This window comes from Bipolaris oryzae (assembly GCF_000523455.1).
Source record: "Bipolaris oryzae ATCC 44560 unplaced genomic scaffold scaffold_70, whole genome shotgun sequence".
NCBI lineage: Eukaryota > Fungi > Ascomycota > Dothideomycetes > Pleosporales > Pleosporaceae > Bipolaris > Bipolaris oryzae.
The window spans coordinates 58,532-77,670 of NW_006911346.1; the positions used below are offsets into that span (position 1 = coordinate 58,532).

The following is a 19,139-nucleotide window of genomic DNA, read 5'->3' on the forward strand; positions in this document are numbered from 1 at the left end:
CTCTGGCTGATATGGCGGGTGATAACGACGCAAGACTATCTCACACTGTTGTTTAGCGGTTGGTGATGTAGTTGCGACAGATTGGCTTAGAGGTAAAGGAAGGCTGAGGAAGCAGGCTGAGGAAGGCTGAGGAAGCAGGCTGAGGAAGGCTGAGGAGGCAGTGCACCCCAAACCGCTCACCGGCCACAGCGGGGCGGAGGACACTGAGCGCTGCTACGTAGACAAGCGCTGTCTAGCAGCCACACGAATAAACATCCCCAATAGTACTATTTAGCAATATATTTCCCTTGCAAGATACACCACGCAGTACAAGACTTTAGAACTATATTGGGTAAGGTTGCTAATTTTATCCTGTGATGGGGTCACCGTCATTGAGGTTGGATTAGAAAAGTATAAACAAGGAGCAAAGCGCACTCCAGGAGGCTATGTTTGAGTAGCTAATTTTAAAAAATTTACTATGAGTCGTGAGGGTTGCTCCGTTCCCTCCCAACAACAACAACTGGGGATGTTGAATGCGGCACCACTACGGGGAAGAGATTGAGTCATGCTAGAGTTGAGCTCATCTTAAATAGTATGCTAATGCATTCACACTTTTAATCTCTAGTATATGGCATATTACATGAAAATTTAAACTAGCGTTTCCGATCGTCCAACTTTTATGACACACCCCGATCCCATGACCATTATCAATTTCCCAGTGTACAATCAACAATCTACAAATCCTTATTGAGATACTCAACAGGCCCAACATATACCTTGCGTCCCTTGATAGCAAAGTAGATTAACGAAAAGATGACAACGACGCCGTAAATTAAGATATTCCAGTTCATGAGCGCAGCCGTTGGGTGAGGGAAAGTAGGAAAGAAAACAAACACAAGCGCAATACATAGATACACGACGGAGATACCGTTGATCCAGATACCAGCGCGTCCGAGAGAGAATTTGCACGGAATCAGGGGCTCGTTGTTCCACCTCTTGATGAACATGCATGAAATGCTAATGATGTAGGATGATAGCAGCGCGCATGTGCCGAGCGAGGCGATGGAGTTAAAGGCAACGGAGCTGCCAATGTTGATGAGGGAGAGCAGACAGGCGATGAGAAAGGACATGAGGACACTGTTGAGGGGAATGTCCCATCCTGGCTGGACGCGGGAGAAGAAGGCGCTGAAGGGGACACCGTTGTCACGGGCAAAGGCGAAGAGCTGGCGCGAGCACGTAGCGACGTTGTTGACGCAGCCGAAGACGGCCATGATGGTGGTAATGGATGCGAGGACGGTAGCGCCTGGGACCGATTTGGTTGCGTTGTACAGAACCTGGATATGGGGTTGGCCGGTCGGGGTGCTGATAACGGTGCTCACGTCGCCGAGGCAGAAGCAAAAGGTGACCAGCATGAGGAAACCGAGGACGCTGTTTACAACTGCTGTGGCAATCATGGCGCGAGGCAGCGTGTAGGAAGCGTCTTTCAACTCTTCGGACATGTGTGTTGCCGCATCTGCACCCAGCAGGGCGAAGATGGGGGTCAATTGACCAACCAGCACGGATAACCCTACATTTCCCCATCCCGCATTATCCTGGAAGCCTCCAAAAACTTCCTTGGCCGAGCTGCGTGGCCCCAACACCCACATTGTGATGAAGACTGCGAAGAAACCGAAGATGTGGAGAACTAGGACGATACCTTCGACGAGGGGAAGCTTGCGGGCTAGCAGCGTGTTGAAGATGATGGAGAATGTGGCAACGGCTATTACGAGCAGAGTGCCGTGCCATCTTTCGGGAATGTAGTCGGGGTTATTGAGGATGACGAGGCCTTGGATTTGACCACCGGCTAGGTAGGCAATTGACGCGATACCTGTCTGCCAACCCAGGACGCAGAGCCAACCGACAACATAGCTGAGAAACTTTTGGTGTTTTCGTGGAGCGAACTCCGAGACCCAGTGGTACTGGCCGCCAGAGGTAGGTGCCCTTTGCGCATGTCAGTGATTGTCATAGTAACCATGGTGGCGTTTTCTCATGCACTGTCGCATTCCTTTCGCAGACCCAGATACACGCAAGGACTGTGAAACAATGTACTTGCATCGCTTGCGCAAGAACCAGTAAACAAGCACCTCACTTACATTGAAGCCATCTCAGCCATGGACACAATCACAAATCCCATGCATACTGCTGTGACGAGAAACATGACAATGGCGCCACCGGTGCCACCATTGGTCAGTGGGATGATCAGAGTACTGGAAAATGTCAGACCATACAAAATCGATTGTACGAACCCCTTACGTCAAGACGGTTTCCCATGTTGCCATGAGGACCATGGAGTATCCGAAGATGGACACGAAGCGGAAGTTTCGTCGCAGTTCCTGCTGCTTTCCCATGCGGTACATGTCCTTTTGGTCGCCAATAGTACCCTTCTTCTCCGAAATGACACCATCTTGCTGGAGTTCGCTGTCGACGGGAGACGAGACTACCGCCTCAGCAGCCTTTGTTTCCGACATGACTGACCAACAGAAACGAGCAGAAGAAGAAGAAAAAAACGTAAAGATTCAAAGAATAAGCACTGTGCAGGATGGTAAGGCGTACCGGCTGTGGCGTGGCTAAAAGTTGAATAAAACCTCCTCCCAAGGAATACAATCTCGCCAAACTCTCAACAACGAGCATGAGATATTAATCGTATGATTAAAAATTGCGTAAAAATCGCATTTCCCATGCTTTTGTTGCAAACGCACATAATACCCCATTTATGACCGGCTATTTCCCATATATGCGCTTAGTCTTTCGGCCCTTTCGCGTTTAGGTAGGTCGTTCTAACCAGGACGACATGTCAAACCACCATGTTCGAGCCGCGTTAGCGAAGGGTCGAGGTCGCGTTGGACTGCTGCACATGCTGGGGATGCAACGACGAACGATCAATGCACAGCAAATCTACAAACGAGTGGATCAAGTTCGCCCTCGGGTCATCAGGCCGTCGTGCAGGTGCAAGTTCTGATTCGCCCGTTTGTCCCAAGTCGCCCGCCGTGCCGCAAATCCAACCGGTCGTGGATTGCCGCGAAGGTGCAAAGGGCCGAGCGAAGAGGATTCCGCAGGATCTAGCGTGCTGTACTACTTCCTACGGAATGGGGCATGGGCTACTGTTAAGTAAAGGGTTCGGCAGGGGTGCGGGCCGGGGCGAGCGGTTAGAGCCACTCTTCTTCCTCGATACAAGCGATGCAACGTCCGTCCTTCCCCCCCACAAACCCATGTCCCGTCTGTGTGTCGATAGAGCAGCGGGTTCCTAGTCTCACGCAGCACACCACTAGAACGTGAGCAAGACACTGTCATAGAAAAATCTATCAGGGCAAAGTTCCGAGGAATGGCTCCCATCCCGTGTTTGCCATGCCTGCGGCATGATACGAGATATATTGCGTGCCGGCTGAATTGTAGCGATCAGCTCCCGCACATGTCCCATGTACATTCTGGCTTCTGCCGCAGCAACACGCGTGGTGTGAGGCTGGTAACTGTGACGCAGAAGCGACTGGAAGGATCAGAACGCTGTGCGAGGGAGTTTGTGTAACAAGAAGATAGTACTCATGTGTCGCTGGTACCCCCTTTCTTCTACACACGTGGTCACTCTGTGATTCTGAAGAAACTTGATCAGCGGGGGCTTCCCGCATTCTACCCTTCTTTTCACAATGGCAGCGGTAGCAGTTCCACCTGTAGATCGCAGTTATCGGTGGGCTCACATCACAGACGACGATCAAAGCGGGGTGCTGTACATTGTCACGTTTCTGTCGTTCACATACACCAGCCTTACGTTTCTGACGCGCATATTTATCAAATGGCGCATGTTGGGATTAGATGATGCGGCTATGCTGCTTGCACAGGTGAGCTTCCTTTTTTCGCTTGTAGGCCTTATGTGAAACTGACGCAGATGTTAGGTGACGGACTTGATTCAGTTTTCACTGCTACTCCTGTCGTTGTCAGCAGGACTGGCAAAGTCCTTTGGGACCTTGACCGATGAGCAGTATGCGCGTATGGCCTGGGTAAATAATATCTCTGTTAATTCGCATGGCACATCGAAACTATGTCTGATACGGTTTGAACAGGCATATTACAGCAACCAAGTAGTCGTCTACATCTGCCTCGGCTTCTCAAAGCTCTCCACCATCCTCCTCGTCCAGCGCCTCTTCACGAGAGAAATGCGAAATGCTTGGAAAACATGCGTCTTCATCACTGGCGTCATCACCGTCTGGACCATCGCCTCTGCATTCCTCGTCTCAATCGGTTGTCCCGCTGATACTCTATCCCCGCGAACCTCTTCCCAGATATGCGATGGAATCGAAGCCCGCTATTTATTTGTCACTGCCACAGACGCCCTAACCGACTTTATCCTCGCCCTCACTCCTACCTACCTCATCCGCAACCTCCAAATGTCCATATCCTTCAAGCTACAAGTCCTCGGCATTTTCGGGCTACGCCTACCTCTGCTTCTACTCACAAGCCTTTTCTTCCTATCTTGGCGAAAGGCACTGCATAGCGCGAACCCGGGTGTAGAGCGCGTAGGCGCGTTGGAACTCCAGCAATGTCAAGTCTGCGCCTCGCTTCTCACCAGCACCATTCCCTGTCTAAAATCCTTCATTCAGAGCTTTGACACAGGAAGCGGTGTCGGACCTGGGTTTGGCTACGGTTCCAAGTCATCGGGAAGGTACGGTCACGACTACACGATCTGCCACAGTGCGTCTCAGTCAGCGCGCCACGAAGTGTATGACATGTCAATATTGATGACGAACCGAACCGGGGGCTCAATATCCCCAGAGTCGAGGCACGAAAGAGAGGACATAGTACGAGCTGAAGAACGGTTATCGATAGTAGAGGAAGACACAACCACGGGTAATAAGAGCGTAGACCTGGAACGGCGGTCCAGCCAACGAAGCACAGAACAGTTGTTCATCAGAAAAGACGTCGAGTGGACGGTGAAAAACGAGCCTGCTCGCACCGATGCAGGAGTATACGTCCCTGGCAAACTTCGCTTGCCAAAGTAAACATGCGGACAATCTAATGGTAATGTAGACGAATAGACTATAACTCATCAGCCCTTCGAGATCTAACATTTACGACTACTGTCTTAGCCACCTTTATATTCCTGCTGCTTTTCTTAGTTCTTCCATCGTGCCGTAGCGTAATTACATTTCATCATATCACCGCATCGCACAAACACGAACTCACGCACTTCCAAGCACACAAAAGCATCTCAGCAAGAACGAAGCACAAATTTTCGAAACCTTGAATTCAAGTCTTCCTTCCCATTTGTACACCGACTAAACAAAACTCCCCCAAAAAGTCAAAACTAAAATGAGCGTTGGTAGACCAAGTCGGTACTACTTCTCCTTTTCCAAACATCCATATCAAATAAAGTGAGTGACTAATTCAGTATCCCCCATCCCCCACTCCTTTCCATCTCTCCACGCCCCGGCCTGCCGCCTAGAAAATATAACTCTGCCCCACAGTAAACCCCCCTGGGCAATGCACAAGATCATCAACAGGATGGAACACCGCCTCAGCATTCTTCGACCCATCTTCATTCTGCAGGGTAAACGGCTGACCATTATCGCAGTTGACGATGCGGTAGTGGAAACCGTTTGAGGCGACGAAGCGGCCGCCGTCAAAGGCGCAGGGGCTGCCGTGGCCCATGTAGGTATAGGCGCAGGGGTCGCGGCCCTGGATCCACACGGCTGTGTCTTTGTGGCCGTCGTTGTCGTAGTTGGCGTGACCGAGGATGATGGTTGCGGAGGAGAGTGTGGCGAGGAGGGTGGAGAGGAGGAGGGTGGAGATGTACATGTTGGAGGATTGGGTTAGAGTTTTTTTGGTGGTGGTAAAAGGTTAGAAGTGAGGAGATGGTGTTTGTGTCCTTGTTTGATGATTCTTTTCATCGTGTTTCTTGCTTGAGTTTATATAGACGGCTCAGTCTCCTATGGTAGCTCCAGCATATGTGTTTTACATAACACATTTCTCTATTCAGAATGTGTATGTGGTAACTTGCCATAACGAAGAACGAAAAGGCAACTCATATCGTGAACCGTCGTACCGGGTGTTTGTTTTTCTTTCTTTTTACACTATCACACGACGAATGCGGAACGTAAGCGCACTACCAGGTCAGATTCGGCCGCCGCTTACCGTCGATCTATTGATGACAAGACACATTCTATTTCCGTCTGGCGATTTTCACACAGGAAAGTGACTGTTACATAGAAAATAGCCTCCATCTTCCCAAGCAGCCTCGCAAACCCATTCCCAAAACCATCAACTCCCAAACGTCAACCTTCCCACTCCGTCCACACCACCTCACTCCTTCTTACCACCCCACATGAACAGAATATCCCCACCCCTGACCTTATCCACCTTCAGCGGATTCCCCTCGCCCTCATGCGCATTCCCCACCACCTCATCGAATCCGCACCGCAGATAAAACGGCGGCGACCCCTCGCTCGAAACAACACTCGCATCGACCCCTTCCTCGCGCGCACGCTCAAGCCCCCATTGTACGAGCAGGCGCCCGTAGCCGCGGCCGGCGTGTGCGGGGTCCACGGCGCAGAGGGAGAGGTACCAGTTCTCTGCATGGGGGCCTGACCAGTAGTGCTGGGTGTATTTTACAGAGTTTGCGAGGTGGTCTTTTTTGGTGGGGTCCGCGGCGCGGTTTTCGCGGGGTGAGACGGGTGCGAAGAGAGGGGTTGGGTCGGTGTGTTCTTGTATTATTTTTTGGGCGAATGCGTCGTTACCTTGACGCTGCCAGATTGACATGCCGACTATTTCTTCTTTTTCTTCTTTGGCGTCACCTTGAGACTGTTGGGATTCGATGGGACGCACGACGACGAAGACCCTGTTGCGCGGATTTGCCCAGTCGCGACGGACGACTCCCCGCCAGTAGATTTGCAAGTCGTCGGGGTACTGATCTCTATGTGGGTGCATGACTCGACCAAATAGGTCCTCGTTGTAAAAGGCGCGGGCACATAATGCGACTATGGCTGGCTCGTCCGAAGGCTGGGCGGGACGGAGATACATGGTGCTGGTTACGGCTCAGTCACTTCGATCAGAATAGTAGTTTCCCTTATGATATGGAATCTTGCCATACTCGGGGGCCAAAGACGCTTAAATAAGCCGACAGCTGACTAGTCTTTATAAAGTTAAGCCAGGAACAATCCTTCGAGACGGCTCGACTTATCGGAGGTTACCGGTAGCTTGACAAGGATTCATACATATGGATGTTGGATCCCCACGATTGTGAGATTTGGAATTCATTCCGACTAATTACAGTGTTCAGGTAGCCTGTTCCTAGTTCCATATTTTGTCTAAACCATATTCGAGTGGCCACCGGATGAAAAGAACACTAACTCAATGCGCCATGACAATGCTAATTATCCAATACGGTCCCAGAAGAGCATCCGAATCTAAGCATGCAGGGTATCTTTTAGGCCCGTTGCACCATGGGCTGGCTCCCCATCTTCCTTGAACTCCCAAGCCAGGAACTTCCAGTTGAGCTCGTTTGGTCGCCAAAACAAGCCGTTCTTCAGACCGGTGGGGGCCGTTGATGAGTTGTCCGGGCTATCTGCCGTCATGCCTCCGGTGTGTGGCATACGTTTGGCGAAAATGCATCTTCTGAACCTTGAGTGTAGAATGGCCATTGAGCACATGACACAGGGCTCGTGAGTCAGGTAGATGTCTAGGTCGACGCACAAATAGCCGCTAGAATGGATGTTGTCGGTCTCGAAATATTCTTCCTCGACTGAAGTGAGGGGGTTGTCGCAGAAGAGTGGGCGGTCCAAGTAAACGGGATCTGTGCCAGCAGCACGGAGTCGCTTCTTCGCAACCATGGCGATGGCACGCAGAACAGAGTGGGCCATGACATTGCCAGTGCCAGAGTGGGGTTCGGCTGTGCCGGTGAAGGATCTCCAACGACAGTCTCCAGCAACAACAATGATTTCGGGCTTTGTCCTGGTATGATCGACAACGACAACGCCGATTTCTTCACCTAGACATTGATGAGATATCTGCTCTCCAGCAACCCTCGCCAAGCCAAGATAGGCTCCCACTCCGGGCTGGATTTCGTCCTGGTTGCGTTGCACGAGGCTTGGATGAGGGCCATAGGGATTGGTATTCTTGTACGAGATTGGCCAGTATGCGTTGCTCCACTGCGCGGCCTGGTCTGCGGAGATGGGCGCCAAGGCTGGCACCGTCACATGGAAGATGCGCGGGAGGGCAGTCTTTGCATCATAGGGCGGACATGTGCGTATAATGGCTACGAGGTCAGCACGGCTGAGATAGCGCGTGGGACACAGCAAAAAGTAGCGAACTAGATCAAAATGTTCAGTAAGAGCTTCATCAGCAGTTTGGGCACTGCCTGATTGTGCAGGAGAGGATGCAGCAGAGGAAGATAAAAATGCTAAGGCAGGATCATCTTCGTCACCTCTCGGGAGCCTTGTCGGCGGATAGAAATCCTTTTGCAGATGTGGCGGCAGATACTTGAACTGCACAACGCGGCGTAAGTGCGAAATCTCGGATGTCCTGAAGTCGGGCAGGGCAGCTTGGACGGCACTGCAAAGTTAGTAGACGAGTCGGGCACATTCACAGTGAGTGAGTCTCTCACTCCTTGATGGCATTGGCGAACTTGGCCGGCACCTCGATTACATAGACCGGGTGTGTCTCCAAGCTGGCGCGCACCTCGTCCTTGGTCCGCAGGGGGACCAGACGGCCCGCGAGTGCGCTTTGGGTGCTCATAACACGGCCTGGTGGGTGGAACTATGCTCAGGCGGGCGAGACTAGTGCTATGGGCTGAGTTGAGCGGTTTGATATTTGCAGATTGTGTGGATTAAATTTGGGTTGATGGAAGAGAGTGGCAGGGAAAAAAAGTTGAAAGTAGTCAACCCCAATCTCAGGGTCCAGCGGGGCGGCGCTGCCTCTCCCCGGCCTTGGCCTTTCCCCATTCACCCAACCCCCACCAGTTCGCTCCTCACTGCCTGCTATGGAGAGTAGGAGTACATCACCACCGCGTTATTCTCAATCCAAAAAGAAGAAAGTTCCCTCGAAGAATAGCAGGGGTTAGCGAGACTAAGCAAGAGCCGGGACCGAATGCATTCTTCCCCGCACTACCATGACCGCAAGGCAATGCCAATCTTCCCCCAATACGGACCCCCGCATGCAGTCTTCCCCAAAATGCGGCAAATGTCACCCAGACGACATGTAACCATCCTGTAACCCCAGTCGCTGTCGTTTGCCGACATGCAAGGCCGTGGGGGAAAATGCCCGTAGCACTCGCCCACATGACAGGCTGCCTAAGGCATGCCCGTAGAGCGTTTAGTCCTGCTGTACCACATCCACGACCACGTGGAATTGTCTTTACTCTTCTTACCCCTTCCCATCGTATCGTTTCGTAACTCCAAGTAAGCAGCCATGGATGACAAAAAAGAAACTACTCATGTCGAGGTTGCCCATAGCCGCACTGCACACATCGTGCCCATCGACCAAGAAGCAAACGAAAACGTCAACCATGTCAACCTCTCTTGGCGATCATGGGTGGTTGTTTTTTGCTGTTGCTTTGCGTACGTCGTGTACTATAAATCTGCCGGAAAATACTCTTACATTCAACCCAGGGTCATGTCTCAGGTCTTTGTCGTCGTAGCTGCGGGTTCCGTCCTGTCCTTTATCATTCGCGAGCTGGGTGAACCTGCAATTGCTAGCTGGATCATTCAGGTGCGTGCCTAAACATAGCAGTGTAACCGGAAAATTGATTGATCAAAACAAGGGCCCGCTGCTCATGCAATCAGTCCTTTCGCCCCCAGTCGGTCGTCTTTCAGACGTCCTTGATCGCAAGCTATTTGCCACTATACCACCTCTGATAGCATGCGTTGGCGCCATCATTTGTGCTAAAGCCACCAGCATGTCCATGCTAATTGGCGGCGGTATCCTCATCGGCACAACGCTTGCCACAATTTCCATCGTCCAATCCATTCCCTCTGAAATTCTTCCTTTGAAATATCGCGCTTTGGCAAATGGACTTGCTGGTGTTGCTGGCGTAATGGGCGGCACGTAGGTTATGATCTACTATCTACTTTCAACGGCCTTTGTCACTAACGAGCTTGTAGTGTTGGCAGTTTAGCAGCAGGAGCCGTCACAAATCTTAGTGCTTCAGGCTGGCGCTACATCTTCTGGATCCAAGTCGCACTCCACGGCGTCACGTCACTAGGTCTTTTCACATTCTATTGGCCCAAGAAACGAACAGACTACCCACGAATGCGCTTCAAGGAATGGGCATGGGCTTGTGATCCTATCGGGTCCTTTTTGCTGGTTGCCGCTGCCACTCTGATGCTCCTTGCTCTCAACTGGGCAGGTGGTGCATATCGATGGAGCAATCCACATGTATGTGCAAACTTGACATGCGGAATCGTTCTCTTCATAGCCTTTTGTCTTTACGGTATGATTTCCTAAAAACATCAATCAGACACTATTAACACACCCCAGAATGGAAAGGAAGATCAGACGGCATTGTCGCCCACGTCTTCTTCTCTACGGGCCCCAACTTCTGGCTCTCAACCTTCGCCTTCACAATTGAAGGCTGGATCTACTACTCCGCCATCAACGCCGTAACCCCACAAGTCATCCTCAACCTCAGTTTTGAAGACGACTCCTGGAACATCGCAATCCGGCAACTATCCTATAAAATTGCTTCGATCTTCACTTCCCTGGTAGTAACATGGTGGGCTACAAAATTCAAAGACCTAAGTCCGTCTTTCCTTCCCCCTATCCTCCCAATCCTCATCAAAACTAAACTAGAAACACCCAGAAACACCCTTAGCAGCCACCTTCACAATAATGCTCGTAGCATCCATCTGCTTCGCATTCATAAAACCCACATGGGGCACCCTCCAAATCGTCTTCACAGCCCTCACCGGCATCGGCTGCGCAGGCCCCTTGACCCTCCTCGTCGCATGCATCCAGTACACGGCGCCCCACGCCTTCCTCTCCACAGCAACCGGTCTTGCCTTCTCTGCCCGCGCCATCGGCGGCTCTTTCGGCACCGCTGTCATCTACGCCATCGTGAATTCACACGTAGCTTCGCATCTCGCCCGCGACGTTGGGTCTGCGGCTACCAACGCTGGATTACCGGCTTCTTCCGTACCTGCGCTTCTGGCTGCTATGAAGGGTAAATCTGCGTCGTCGTTTAAGGTGGGGGCTGTGCCTAGTGCTAATGAAGCGATTATTAAGGCGGCGTGGAATGCGAGTTATTGGTCTTATGCGCGGGCTTATAGGCTGGCGTTTTGGAGTATAGTGCCTTTTGTAGCGTTGGCGACGGTTGCGGTGGTTGCGATGAAGGGGGTTAAGCATCTTATGACAGAAAGGGTGGAGGCGACTATTGAGGTTGAGAGGGAGGAGGGGAAGGATGGGAAAGTGGTGTAAGCGAGATGTTGTTGTAGCACCTTGAGCTGGATGATGTGGTGGTCATGTAGACTTATTGAAGACAAGGAATCATTTATCTTGCTTTCACGATAATGGCTGCTACCTTTCACCTGGCCACTTTGTACTTAACGTCCCTTAGTACTAAGAATTAGAATTGGTGCGTCACATAGGCCTATTCACCCAACTCTACATTGGACTGGTGATATGCTTTGCTTAGAAGATGATCTGATCAAGTCCTTCCTGACTCGATGAATAGAAATTATGTGCACTCGCAAAGATTACTTGGAGATAAGAGGGGAATGTGAGACAATTGGGTTTTTCTTATAGTCATTGATGTTGAAACAATAAATATTGTTTCATGCATGAATTCTATCGACTAGCTTCACGTGTACATGGGTCGGCAAAAGAACAGAAAAGAGGGACAATGAAAGATAAAACAAGAAAAGACACTCCAGTATAATCTCGTGTCCACGCTAGGATTTATTTTGCGCCAAAGTCTTTGAGTATCTGAATACACGCCTCCCAATTTTGTTTCCGTACCAGCCGTTCTTCTTCAACCTCTTTGTTCCTTCCCTCAAAATTCTCTACAGTATGGCCCGCAACGGTCTGATCCGAGTCATACCCATCAGACCCCAAAGAGCCAATGGATCTGTCAAACGAACCTGGCTGTGATTCGTCGGCAAGCTGGGAAACAGCATATGACAAGGGGGATACACCCAATTTAGGATCGGCGCCCTGTTTAAGTAAGAAACGCAATAGATCTGGCCTCGGTTCAAGGTACATAGCACAAACAAGTACAGAGTAGTTGTGGCAGTCTAGTGCGTGGAGATCCGCTCCGGCGGTAAGGAGGATTTCCACCTTTTCCTGAAAATGAGATCCTAGCAAGCAAGCCGACATAAGCACTGTGAATCCGCTATTGGTAGCTTGTTCAACAGATGCGCCGAGATCAAGGAGACATTTGAGAATCTTGTGGTCATCTTTTGCCGCCGCACGGTGTAATGGAGTTATTCCTTGAATGTTAGCGGCATTAACATCTGTTTGCGCCTCGACCAGCAGTCTTATACAAGGAATACTGCCTCCGGTAATTGCATGATGTAAAACTGTATCTCCTTCATGGTCACACATATCAAGTGCGCCCCCATGCTTGATCAACTGCTGGACGATTGCAAGGTTTCCACTTTTGTTTGCCGCTGCCTCATGCAATGGAGTCTGGCCCCACTCATCACCGATGTTCACGTTAGCTTGCGCCTCAAGCAAGACCATTGTAGCTGTGACACTCCCATAAGCGACTGCAAAGTGTAAAGCAGTCTTGCCTTCCGAGTTGCACAAATTGACATCGGCGCCGTGATCCAAGAACAGCTTGAGAACGATGTCGTGTCCTCTCATTGCAGCGAGATGCATGACAGTAGCCGAGCCATTAGAATGCCGCGAGTGAATCGAAGGTTCGATCAAGACACCGTGTAGTAGCAGCTGTCTGACAATCGCTTCATGGCCATAGTAAGTCGCAATCGCCAATGCAGTTGTTAGCGATGGATCACTTCCGTTAAACTCTGAAGACTGATCCACCGTTCGCTTCAACAGTGCAACAAAAGCCGCCTCAAGACCAAAATAAGCTGCCAGATGCAAGCCGTCCAGTAAAGACTCGTCTATTTCGATGTGCGGCCACAAAATCCAATTGCCTGTAAGCTCGTGATACAAAAAGCTGATACTGGGCCTAGAATCTGCTGGTCGATTGAGGACTTCCATGACCCTTCCATGAATAGTAGGGACTTGGCTAGCATGATGACCCCAGTTTTTCACGCTGTAGGTATACCAATCGTGACTTGCCCAGGTTCCACCCAAGGCAACGGTCCAATTATCTCGACTGGGTAAAGAGGAGGGAAATGTGAGATAGGAGAGACATGCATTTGTGATGAGGGCCTGCGCATGTGGAAACCAGCGGTGCTGTGTTCGTTCGAGGTATTCCTGCGTGGTATAATGGGCTAACCCGACAGTGTCACTTTCATCGTTGATTGTAACAAGTCCAGCGCATGCAGTTACAATGTCATCTATGTCTGGAAAGTTGTCCGGGTCGATGTTTGGGTTGTCGAACTCTGCGCCGAGTGCCATTTCCAAATCTAGCCTTGAAAAGCGGTGCTTAGTGCAAGTGAGAAAGGCCAATGCTTCCTTTGCCAGCTCTCTTTGATCATCGATTTGCCCTTCAATTCTGATCATCGCATCCTCGTATGCAGTATCGTAGGCCTTTGAACCAGTTGCGAGACTATGGAGTGAATTCCGTAGTGCCTTTGTGGACCTTTTCCCAAGCATAGAGTCTAGGTGAAGCTTGGCAAGGAGGAACCTACACAGTTAGTATAACTTCTGACAAGACTAAGGACTAACTTACATCCCTCGCACCGCTTCAACGATGCTGGAGACCACTTCGTTTTGGAGTTCTACATCTTTTCGTACGAACCCTGGAAGCCGATGTACTTGTTGAGTGAGGTACTTTCGAACATCCTGAGCATCTGCTTGGATCTGTAAAACGGAAGCAGTCGTGAATCGTTCGGTGACCTCCGGAATAACACGTGATGTGGCGAGGAGTTGGAGCTTGTGCCTTCCCTGTAACTCTTGTATAACACACAAAAAATCTGTACAATTTTGTTCGGGGGCCAAACATTCATCAACAGCGTCTAGTACAATGAAAACCCTTGAAAAGCTCGCAATCACAGCTTCTAAGGTCGGTACGACTGTCCTGACCTGACCAGAGTATTTCTGTCGGTGAGTTGTGTAGAAAGCCTCCACTTGTTTAGGCAATGGTAGCTGTTGTGCAACAAGCTGTTTCAGCAGGCCTGAAAAGAGAACCTCTAATGATTGCTGATCCTGACGACGGTAGTCAAAAAACAGATGGGCAAAGCCAACTTGAGGATTGGCGTAGAATCGGTGCCTCAGATCCTCGTTGATTATGGAAGCCAGAACCGTCTTTCCTGCACCCGGTATTCCTGGGCAGAACAATGTGGGATGCTTTTCAGCGAGCCAGTCTTGATACTGTTGTGAATTTAGCAGCCACTGGCCGGTTCCAGCTTGTCGTGAACGAATGGCTTCGCGTTGTTGGGACTCATAATCAATAGGGGTTAGCCATTCTAGGATGCTTTGTCGTTTCCGTATGGCTTCCTCTAAGTCATGGCGTTCGTGCAACTGCTGAACATGTCCTTGGACGCCATTCTGGCCCATCTCAAGTCTCCCGAGTTTTTCTGCAACGTTTTCAAGGGCAGCCTGATGGCCAACATCTCGAGTTCCCATCGTGGCTTTCAACTCCATAAGTAGCTGCTCGTTGTGTTGGGAGTGAAGACTGATCTTTTGCAGCAGTCGTGTTGAATTCCTGTCCAGAGCCAAGGACAACAAGTCCATCTCACATCTTACAGCGTCTATAAGTTTCCGTACATCTTGTTCCTTGAAAGGCCATTTCAGTTTCTCTACGGTGCTGTCCCGAGGGGAAAGAGCCTGAGCTGCTACGCTAAGAGCCTCATGGAGACGATGGAGTGGACTGGACAGTAACTGCATTGACTTGGCCCATTCTTCGCTTTCCTCGATGTTTTCAGAGTCTTCGGCTTCATCTTTGAGTTGGAGGATGATGTGGCTACACGCCCGTATCTGTGAGCGAAGGCGTTGCCTGTCATCCTTGGCCGCACGGGTGGCGTTAATGTACTTGATGAGTTTCTCGCAGAGTGTCGCAATTGCGATAAGGCTGGCAGCTGTATCCATGAGTCTAAAAAATCACGAAATACTAAGAGATGTGCTTAGAGGTATTCTATGGAGGCAGAAGATGAGGGACGGATTCAAGGAAGGAAGTTAGACTGATGCTGCGCCCCCGCAGCTGGAGGCCGTAGGCAGTGTTGCTCATGGATAGGTAAGCCACGTGCCGTCATGTCAAATGACTTCATACATGGCCTGATGAGCAACATCATGTGTGTGGCTTGGATAGATGCAGATTTTGACGAAAAAAGGGTGTAGTCGTTGGTACAGAGGAGATGATAGAGAGAAGATGGAAGAGTCTTGGCGTCGTGACTACTCTATCCGCGGTGCACGTGCAGTCGCGTTTAGCGTCGATGTAGCGCGACAGCGGCATCCCGTCCGACCCTGGCACTTTGGCTTCAACAACCATTCATCGCGACAATGTTGCCCGACGAGATCATTGCGCAGCTGGATGCCGAATTCCAATGTCGCCATCACCAAATACAGCATCTCACCGCTCTCTATAGTGTAGGATGCGCTCATAGCCTTCAGTATGCATTCGTTGTGTTGACGAACAATAACAGGCCCATCTTCCATCTCCACCCTTGCTCAACATTCACGGCCTGACAGCAACGGGCAAATCATCCATCCTACGCTCCTTCTTTCACCTGTCGCGCTTATGTCATACCATCATAAACGTCCGTGAATGCATCACCACGCGCCATCTTGTCGAGCGCATCGTCGCATCTACTCTCGATGCTCTCGACGAGTTCCACGACGAGAAGACAGACAGGAGATCATATGCGCGAACAGAGAACCTAAGCGCGCTATGTGTGAACATGGGAAAACTACTGCATGGAAGAGGGAAATTTGTCTTGGTGCTGGATGCCATGGACAAGCTGCGCGAAGGGGGAGGAACATTAATTGCTGCACTAGGACGATTGGGAGAATCGGTATGTCTCTGGCTATATCAACTTGAAAGATGCTTTACTAAGAATCCTCAAAGATACCCAATCTCTCCATTATCCTCTCAACAACCCTACCGCTTACGCCTTCCGTTCTCCACTCTTCCTCTACTTTGTTTCTCCATTTTCCGACATACTCACGCACCGACCTTATCGCCATCCTAGGTGCAAGCCCACCCAAAATCTTCCTCAACCCACCATCTCTCGAACAGTTTCCCGACTATACCCTAGATCTTGCTGCTGAGGATGATGCATGGCTCTGGGGCCGCTTCCTACAAGCCGTATACGACTCGCTCGCCAAACATACTGGTCGAGACTTGGTCAGCTTCAAAAACTGCGCCATGCGCCTATGGCAGCCCTTTGTCGAACCTATACTATCAGGCCAATTCGGCACGCGCGACTTCTCGCGCTTAATGGTAAACCGGCGCCACCTCTTCCAACTCGAAGATTCAGTCCTCGACCGCATCGTTGCTGTCCCCGGCACTGCCGATCCTGTAACCAACGACACCGTAACCTCCGCCACGCCCAGTAAGAAGAAACTCTCAAACATGACCGCTCACACTCTCCCTTACTTTACAACCCACATCCTCATTGCCGCATACCTCGCTTCCTACAACCCACCCCGCACAGATGTAACCTACTTCATGAAGCACACCGACAAGCGCAAGAACAAGCGCCGTGCCCCTACCGCCACTTCTTTCAGCGTCACCGGTAAACGCACGGGTTCCAAGCACCGCAAGATCAGTCGACACCTCTTGACCCCTAGCCCATTCACGCTCGACCGCTTGCTAGCCATTTTCCGCGCACTGCTCGATGGGACAGTGCCTCAAGTGGCGGATTTGTACACGCAGATTGCTACGCTGACGAGTATGCGATTGCTTGTTCGTGCGGGAGGTGCAGGCACGAATGATGCGTTAGAGCCCGGGGCGAGGTGGAGAGTGAACTTTGGGTGGGAGTATGCGAGGGCATTGGGTCGGACAGTGAATCTTGAGGTGGGCGAGTATTTGGTTGGTGGGGTGGATTAGATTTATTCAATTCGAACCGTTTTTTTCTACTGTTGATATTGAAATATCAGGGCTCTTTTTGAGAAGAGTAAAGTCTTAAGCCTACGAACTACAACTACACTGCATCATTCCCCTATACTTTGGCACATCTCCGCAAAATCTCTCTTCCTCGTCTGCATTCCACTTCCATTCTTCCTGGAAGGGATTAAGAACCAACTTCATGACTTGCGGTAGGATATCGCGTTCATGCTTCTTCTCAACGCGCTCAATGAGCTCATCCAGGATCCAAGAGCGAGGGATAAACTGGGCAGTAACCGGTCAGCTTGACGATTCCAACTTGGGGGCGAAAATGGGAGGGGGGAATAATCATACCTTTGGATTAACAGCATCCATCGCTGCCTTCCTATCCTCATCCTTACCCTCACCCCAATCTTCTCTGACACGCTCCGCCCACTTACCAAGCCACTTCGCAATCCTTTCTCTACCCTCGCTCTCGCGTCTGGGTGCGGCGTCACTGCGGAAAAACCGACCAGCGGTATCTATCCTCTTATCTTCCGTATCAACATCCGCAAGTCGAATATCACCCAGCCTCCTAAACGCATGATGGAAATCCAACTCGTAGGCTTCAAGGCAATCAAGCAGTTCAGACATGAGAACGTCAAAGTCTGATTCCTTTTGCGTCTTGAGACCGAGACGCAGCGTCATTAGACGGCGGTACTCTGCTAGGAAGACGGCTTTGTATTCTTCACCTGCGCGGTCGATTGCTGATTCGGCACATTTGACGAGGCTCGGTGCTTGCTCCTCTGTTACACCTTTCTCCACAAATGTCTCGTCATCGACGTAGTTTCCTGCGCCGAAGAGTTCGCCGAGGGCTTCGCCGAGGCGTACCAAGTTCCACCAGATGATCGTGGGTTGGTTGCGGTAGCTATAGCGTAGCATATGGTCGTCGTGGTTAGGTGTGTATGTCGGGTCGAATGTGTCGAGGAAGGCAAAAGGGCCAAAATCGATGGAGAGGCCGAGGATAGATGTGTTGTCGGTGTTGAGAACGCCGTTCATGAAGCCGTATGCCTGCCACTTGGCAACAGTTTCTGCATTGCGACGGAGGATGGCGCGGTACAGACGGACGTAGCGGTTTTCCGCTGTTTCGCCCTCGCCTTCAACTACGTCTTTTGCAACGCCACCGTGGATCTGCGCATAGACGTCTTTGGCATCGCCTGCAGGCAGCTTGGATGGCAGCTTATCCCATCCACCATACACTTGTTCAGCAGTGTAATCTGCCAACGTGCGCAGTGTCTTGCGATCTCCACGGATACGTTGTAGGTCAAAGGTTCCAAATCGAATCCAACTTTGCGCAAATCGCGCAACAATCGCGCCAGGCTCAATTCGTTCACGCATAATCTTGCTTCCCTTATTCAGTGTTAAGGACAACGCCCTGGTACTTGGGATTCCAATGGCATTCAGATACTCGGAGACGACAAACTCTCGGATGGAAGACCGAAGAACCGCTCGCCCGTCGGCAAAACGTGAGTATGGTGTCCGGCCAGCACCTTTGAGTTGTATTTCGTATCGCGTGCCAGTCGCAGGGTTAGTAGACTCGAACAGGGATATGGCACGTCCATCACCAAGCTGGCCTGCCCACTGCCCAAACTGGTAGCCGCCATAGCACTGAGCCCATGGGTATATACCTTCATTCGGGTTCTTTTCATCCCATGTCAGGATTTTCTTACCTGCCACAACATCTTTGAAATCGTCCGTCTCGGCCTCTTCTTCCTTCAAACCAATGTCATGAAGCGCACGTTGGCTGACTGCTAATAACTCTGCCTCTCCCTGGGGATCAGGGCGCACATAAGTATACAAGGCTCCTTTGACCATGCGCGGACCCAGTTTCTCGCGGGGCGCATCATGGGAAGCCTTAGGTGTAGGGAATTCGGGATCCGCGGGAAGATTGGAAGTGAAAACACTAGACTTTGGGATTGAATGCAGCGTATGAAGCTCGCTGGAAGAGCCATTCTCCGTCTGTGGAATGTCCAGATGCGCCATGGCC

The 19,139-nt window shown here is 50.8% G+C and overlaps 10 protein-coding genes across 10 annotated transcripts; 3 read left to right on the forward strand and 7 right to left on the reverse strand.

Annotated features, from left to right (window-relative positions):
- Positions 1–713: 713 nt before the first annotated feature.
- Positions 714–2,486, reverse strand: COCMIDRAFT_96135 (uncharacterized protein; the record flags this gene model as incomplete). Its single annotated transcript, XM_007690062.1, has 3 exons — positions 714–1,959; positions 2,112–2,225; positions 2,272–2,486. The coding sequence occupies 3 exons, from the start codon at positions 2,484–2,486 to the stop codon at positions 714–716; spliced, it is 1,575 nt and encodes a 524-aa protein (XP_007688252.1).
- Positions 2,487–3,680: 1,194 nt separating this feature from the next.
- Positions 3,681–4,631, forward strand: COCMIDRAFT_45808 (uncharacterized protein; the record flags this gene model as incomplete). The annotated part of the gene is made up of 3 exons (XM_007690063.1): positions 3,681–3,851; positions 3,906–4,010; positions 4,074–4,631. Coding segments are annotated over 3 exons (834 nt in total), but the record flags the coding sequence as incomplete, so codon positions are not given.
- Positions 4,632–5,448: 817 nt separating this feature from the next.
- Positions 5,449–5,805, reverse strand: COCMIDRAFT_96122 (uncharacterized protein; the record flags this gene model as incomplete). The annotated part of the gene is made up of 1 exon (XM_007690064.1): positions 5,449–5,805. One exon carries the CDS (start codon positions 5,803–5,805, stop codon positions 5,449–5,451), a length of 357 nt encoding a protein of 118 aa, XP_007688254.1.
- A 504-nt stretch (positions 5,806–6,309) lies between these two features.
- COCMIDRAFT_26544 (uncharacterized protein) lies at positions 6,310–7,026 on the reverse strand (the record flags this gene model as incomplete). Its single annotated transcript, XM_007690037.1, has 1 exon — positions 6,310–7,026. One exon carries the CDS (start codon positions 7,024–7,026, stop codon positions 6,310–6,312), a length of 717 nt encoding a protein of 238 aa, XP_007688227.1.
- Positions 7,027–7,412: 386 nt separating this feature from the next.
- On the reverse strand, positions 7,413–8,739 carry COCMIDRAFT_96073 (uncharacterized protein; the record flags this gene model as incomplete). The annotated part of the gene is made up of 2 exons (XM_007690065.1): positions 7,413–8,556; positions 8,609–8,739. 2 exons carry the CDS (start codon positions 8,737–8,739, stop codon positions 7,413–7,415), a joined length of 1,275 nt encoding a protein of 424 aa, XP_007688255.1.
- A 672-nt stretch (positions 8,740–9,411) lies between these two features.
- Positions 9,412–11,415, forward strand: COCMIDRAFT_37010 (uncharacterized protein; the record flags this gene model as incomplete). The annotated part of the gene is made up of 6 exons (XM_007690047.1): positions 9,412–9,560; positions 9,612–9,711; positions 9,764–10,047; positions 10,104–10,432; positions 10,480–10,740; positions 10,802–11,415. The coding sequence occupies 6 exons, from the start codon at positions 9,412–9,414 to the stop codon at positions 11,413–11,415; spliced, it is 1,737 nt and encodes a 578-aa protein (XP_007688237.1).
- Positions 11,416–13,179: 1,764 nt separating this feature from the next.
- COCMIDRAFT_58978 (uncharacterized protein) lies at positions 13,180–13,752 on the reverse strand (the record flags this gene model as incomplete). The annotated part of the gene is made up of 1 exon (XM_007690066.1): positions 13,180–13,752. A coding segment is annotated over one exon (573 nt), but the record flags the coding sequence as incomplete, so codon positions are not given.
- Positions 13,753–13,794: 42 nt separating this feature from the next.
- Positions 13,795–15,156, reverse strand: COCMIDRAFT_96098 (uncharacterized protein; the record flags this gene model as incomplete). Its single annotated transcript, XM_007690067.1, has 1 exon — positions 13,795–15,156. One exon carries the CDS (start codon positions 15,154–15,156, stop codon positions 13,795–13,797), a length of 1,362 nt encoding a protein of 453 aa, XP_007688257.1.
- A 411-nt stretch (positions 15,157–15,567) lies between these two features.
- On the forward strand, positions 15,568–17,116 carry COCMIDRAFT_37012 (uncharacterized protein; the record flags this gene model as incomplete). The annotated part of the gene is made up of 3 exons (XM_007690048.1): positions 15,568–15,654; positions 15,711–16,079; positions 16,133–17,116. 3 exons carry the CDS (start codon positions 15,568–15,570, stop codon positions 17,114–17,116), a joined length of 1,440 nt encoding a protein of 479 aa, XP_007688238.1.
- An 81-nt stretch (positions 17,117–17,197) lies between these two features.
- COCMIDRAFT_96039 (uncharacterized protein) lies at positions 17,198–19,135 on the reverse strand (the record flags this gene model as incomplete). The annotated part of the gene is made up of 2 exons (XM_007690068.1): positions 17,198–17,398; positions 17,468–19,135. The coding sequence occupies 2 exons, from the start codon at positions 19,133–19,135 to the stop codon at positions 17,198–17,200; spliced, it is 1,869 nt and encodes a 622-aa protein (XP_007688258.1).
- Between the last annotated feature and the right edge of the window lie 4 nt (positions 19,136–19,139).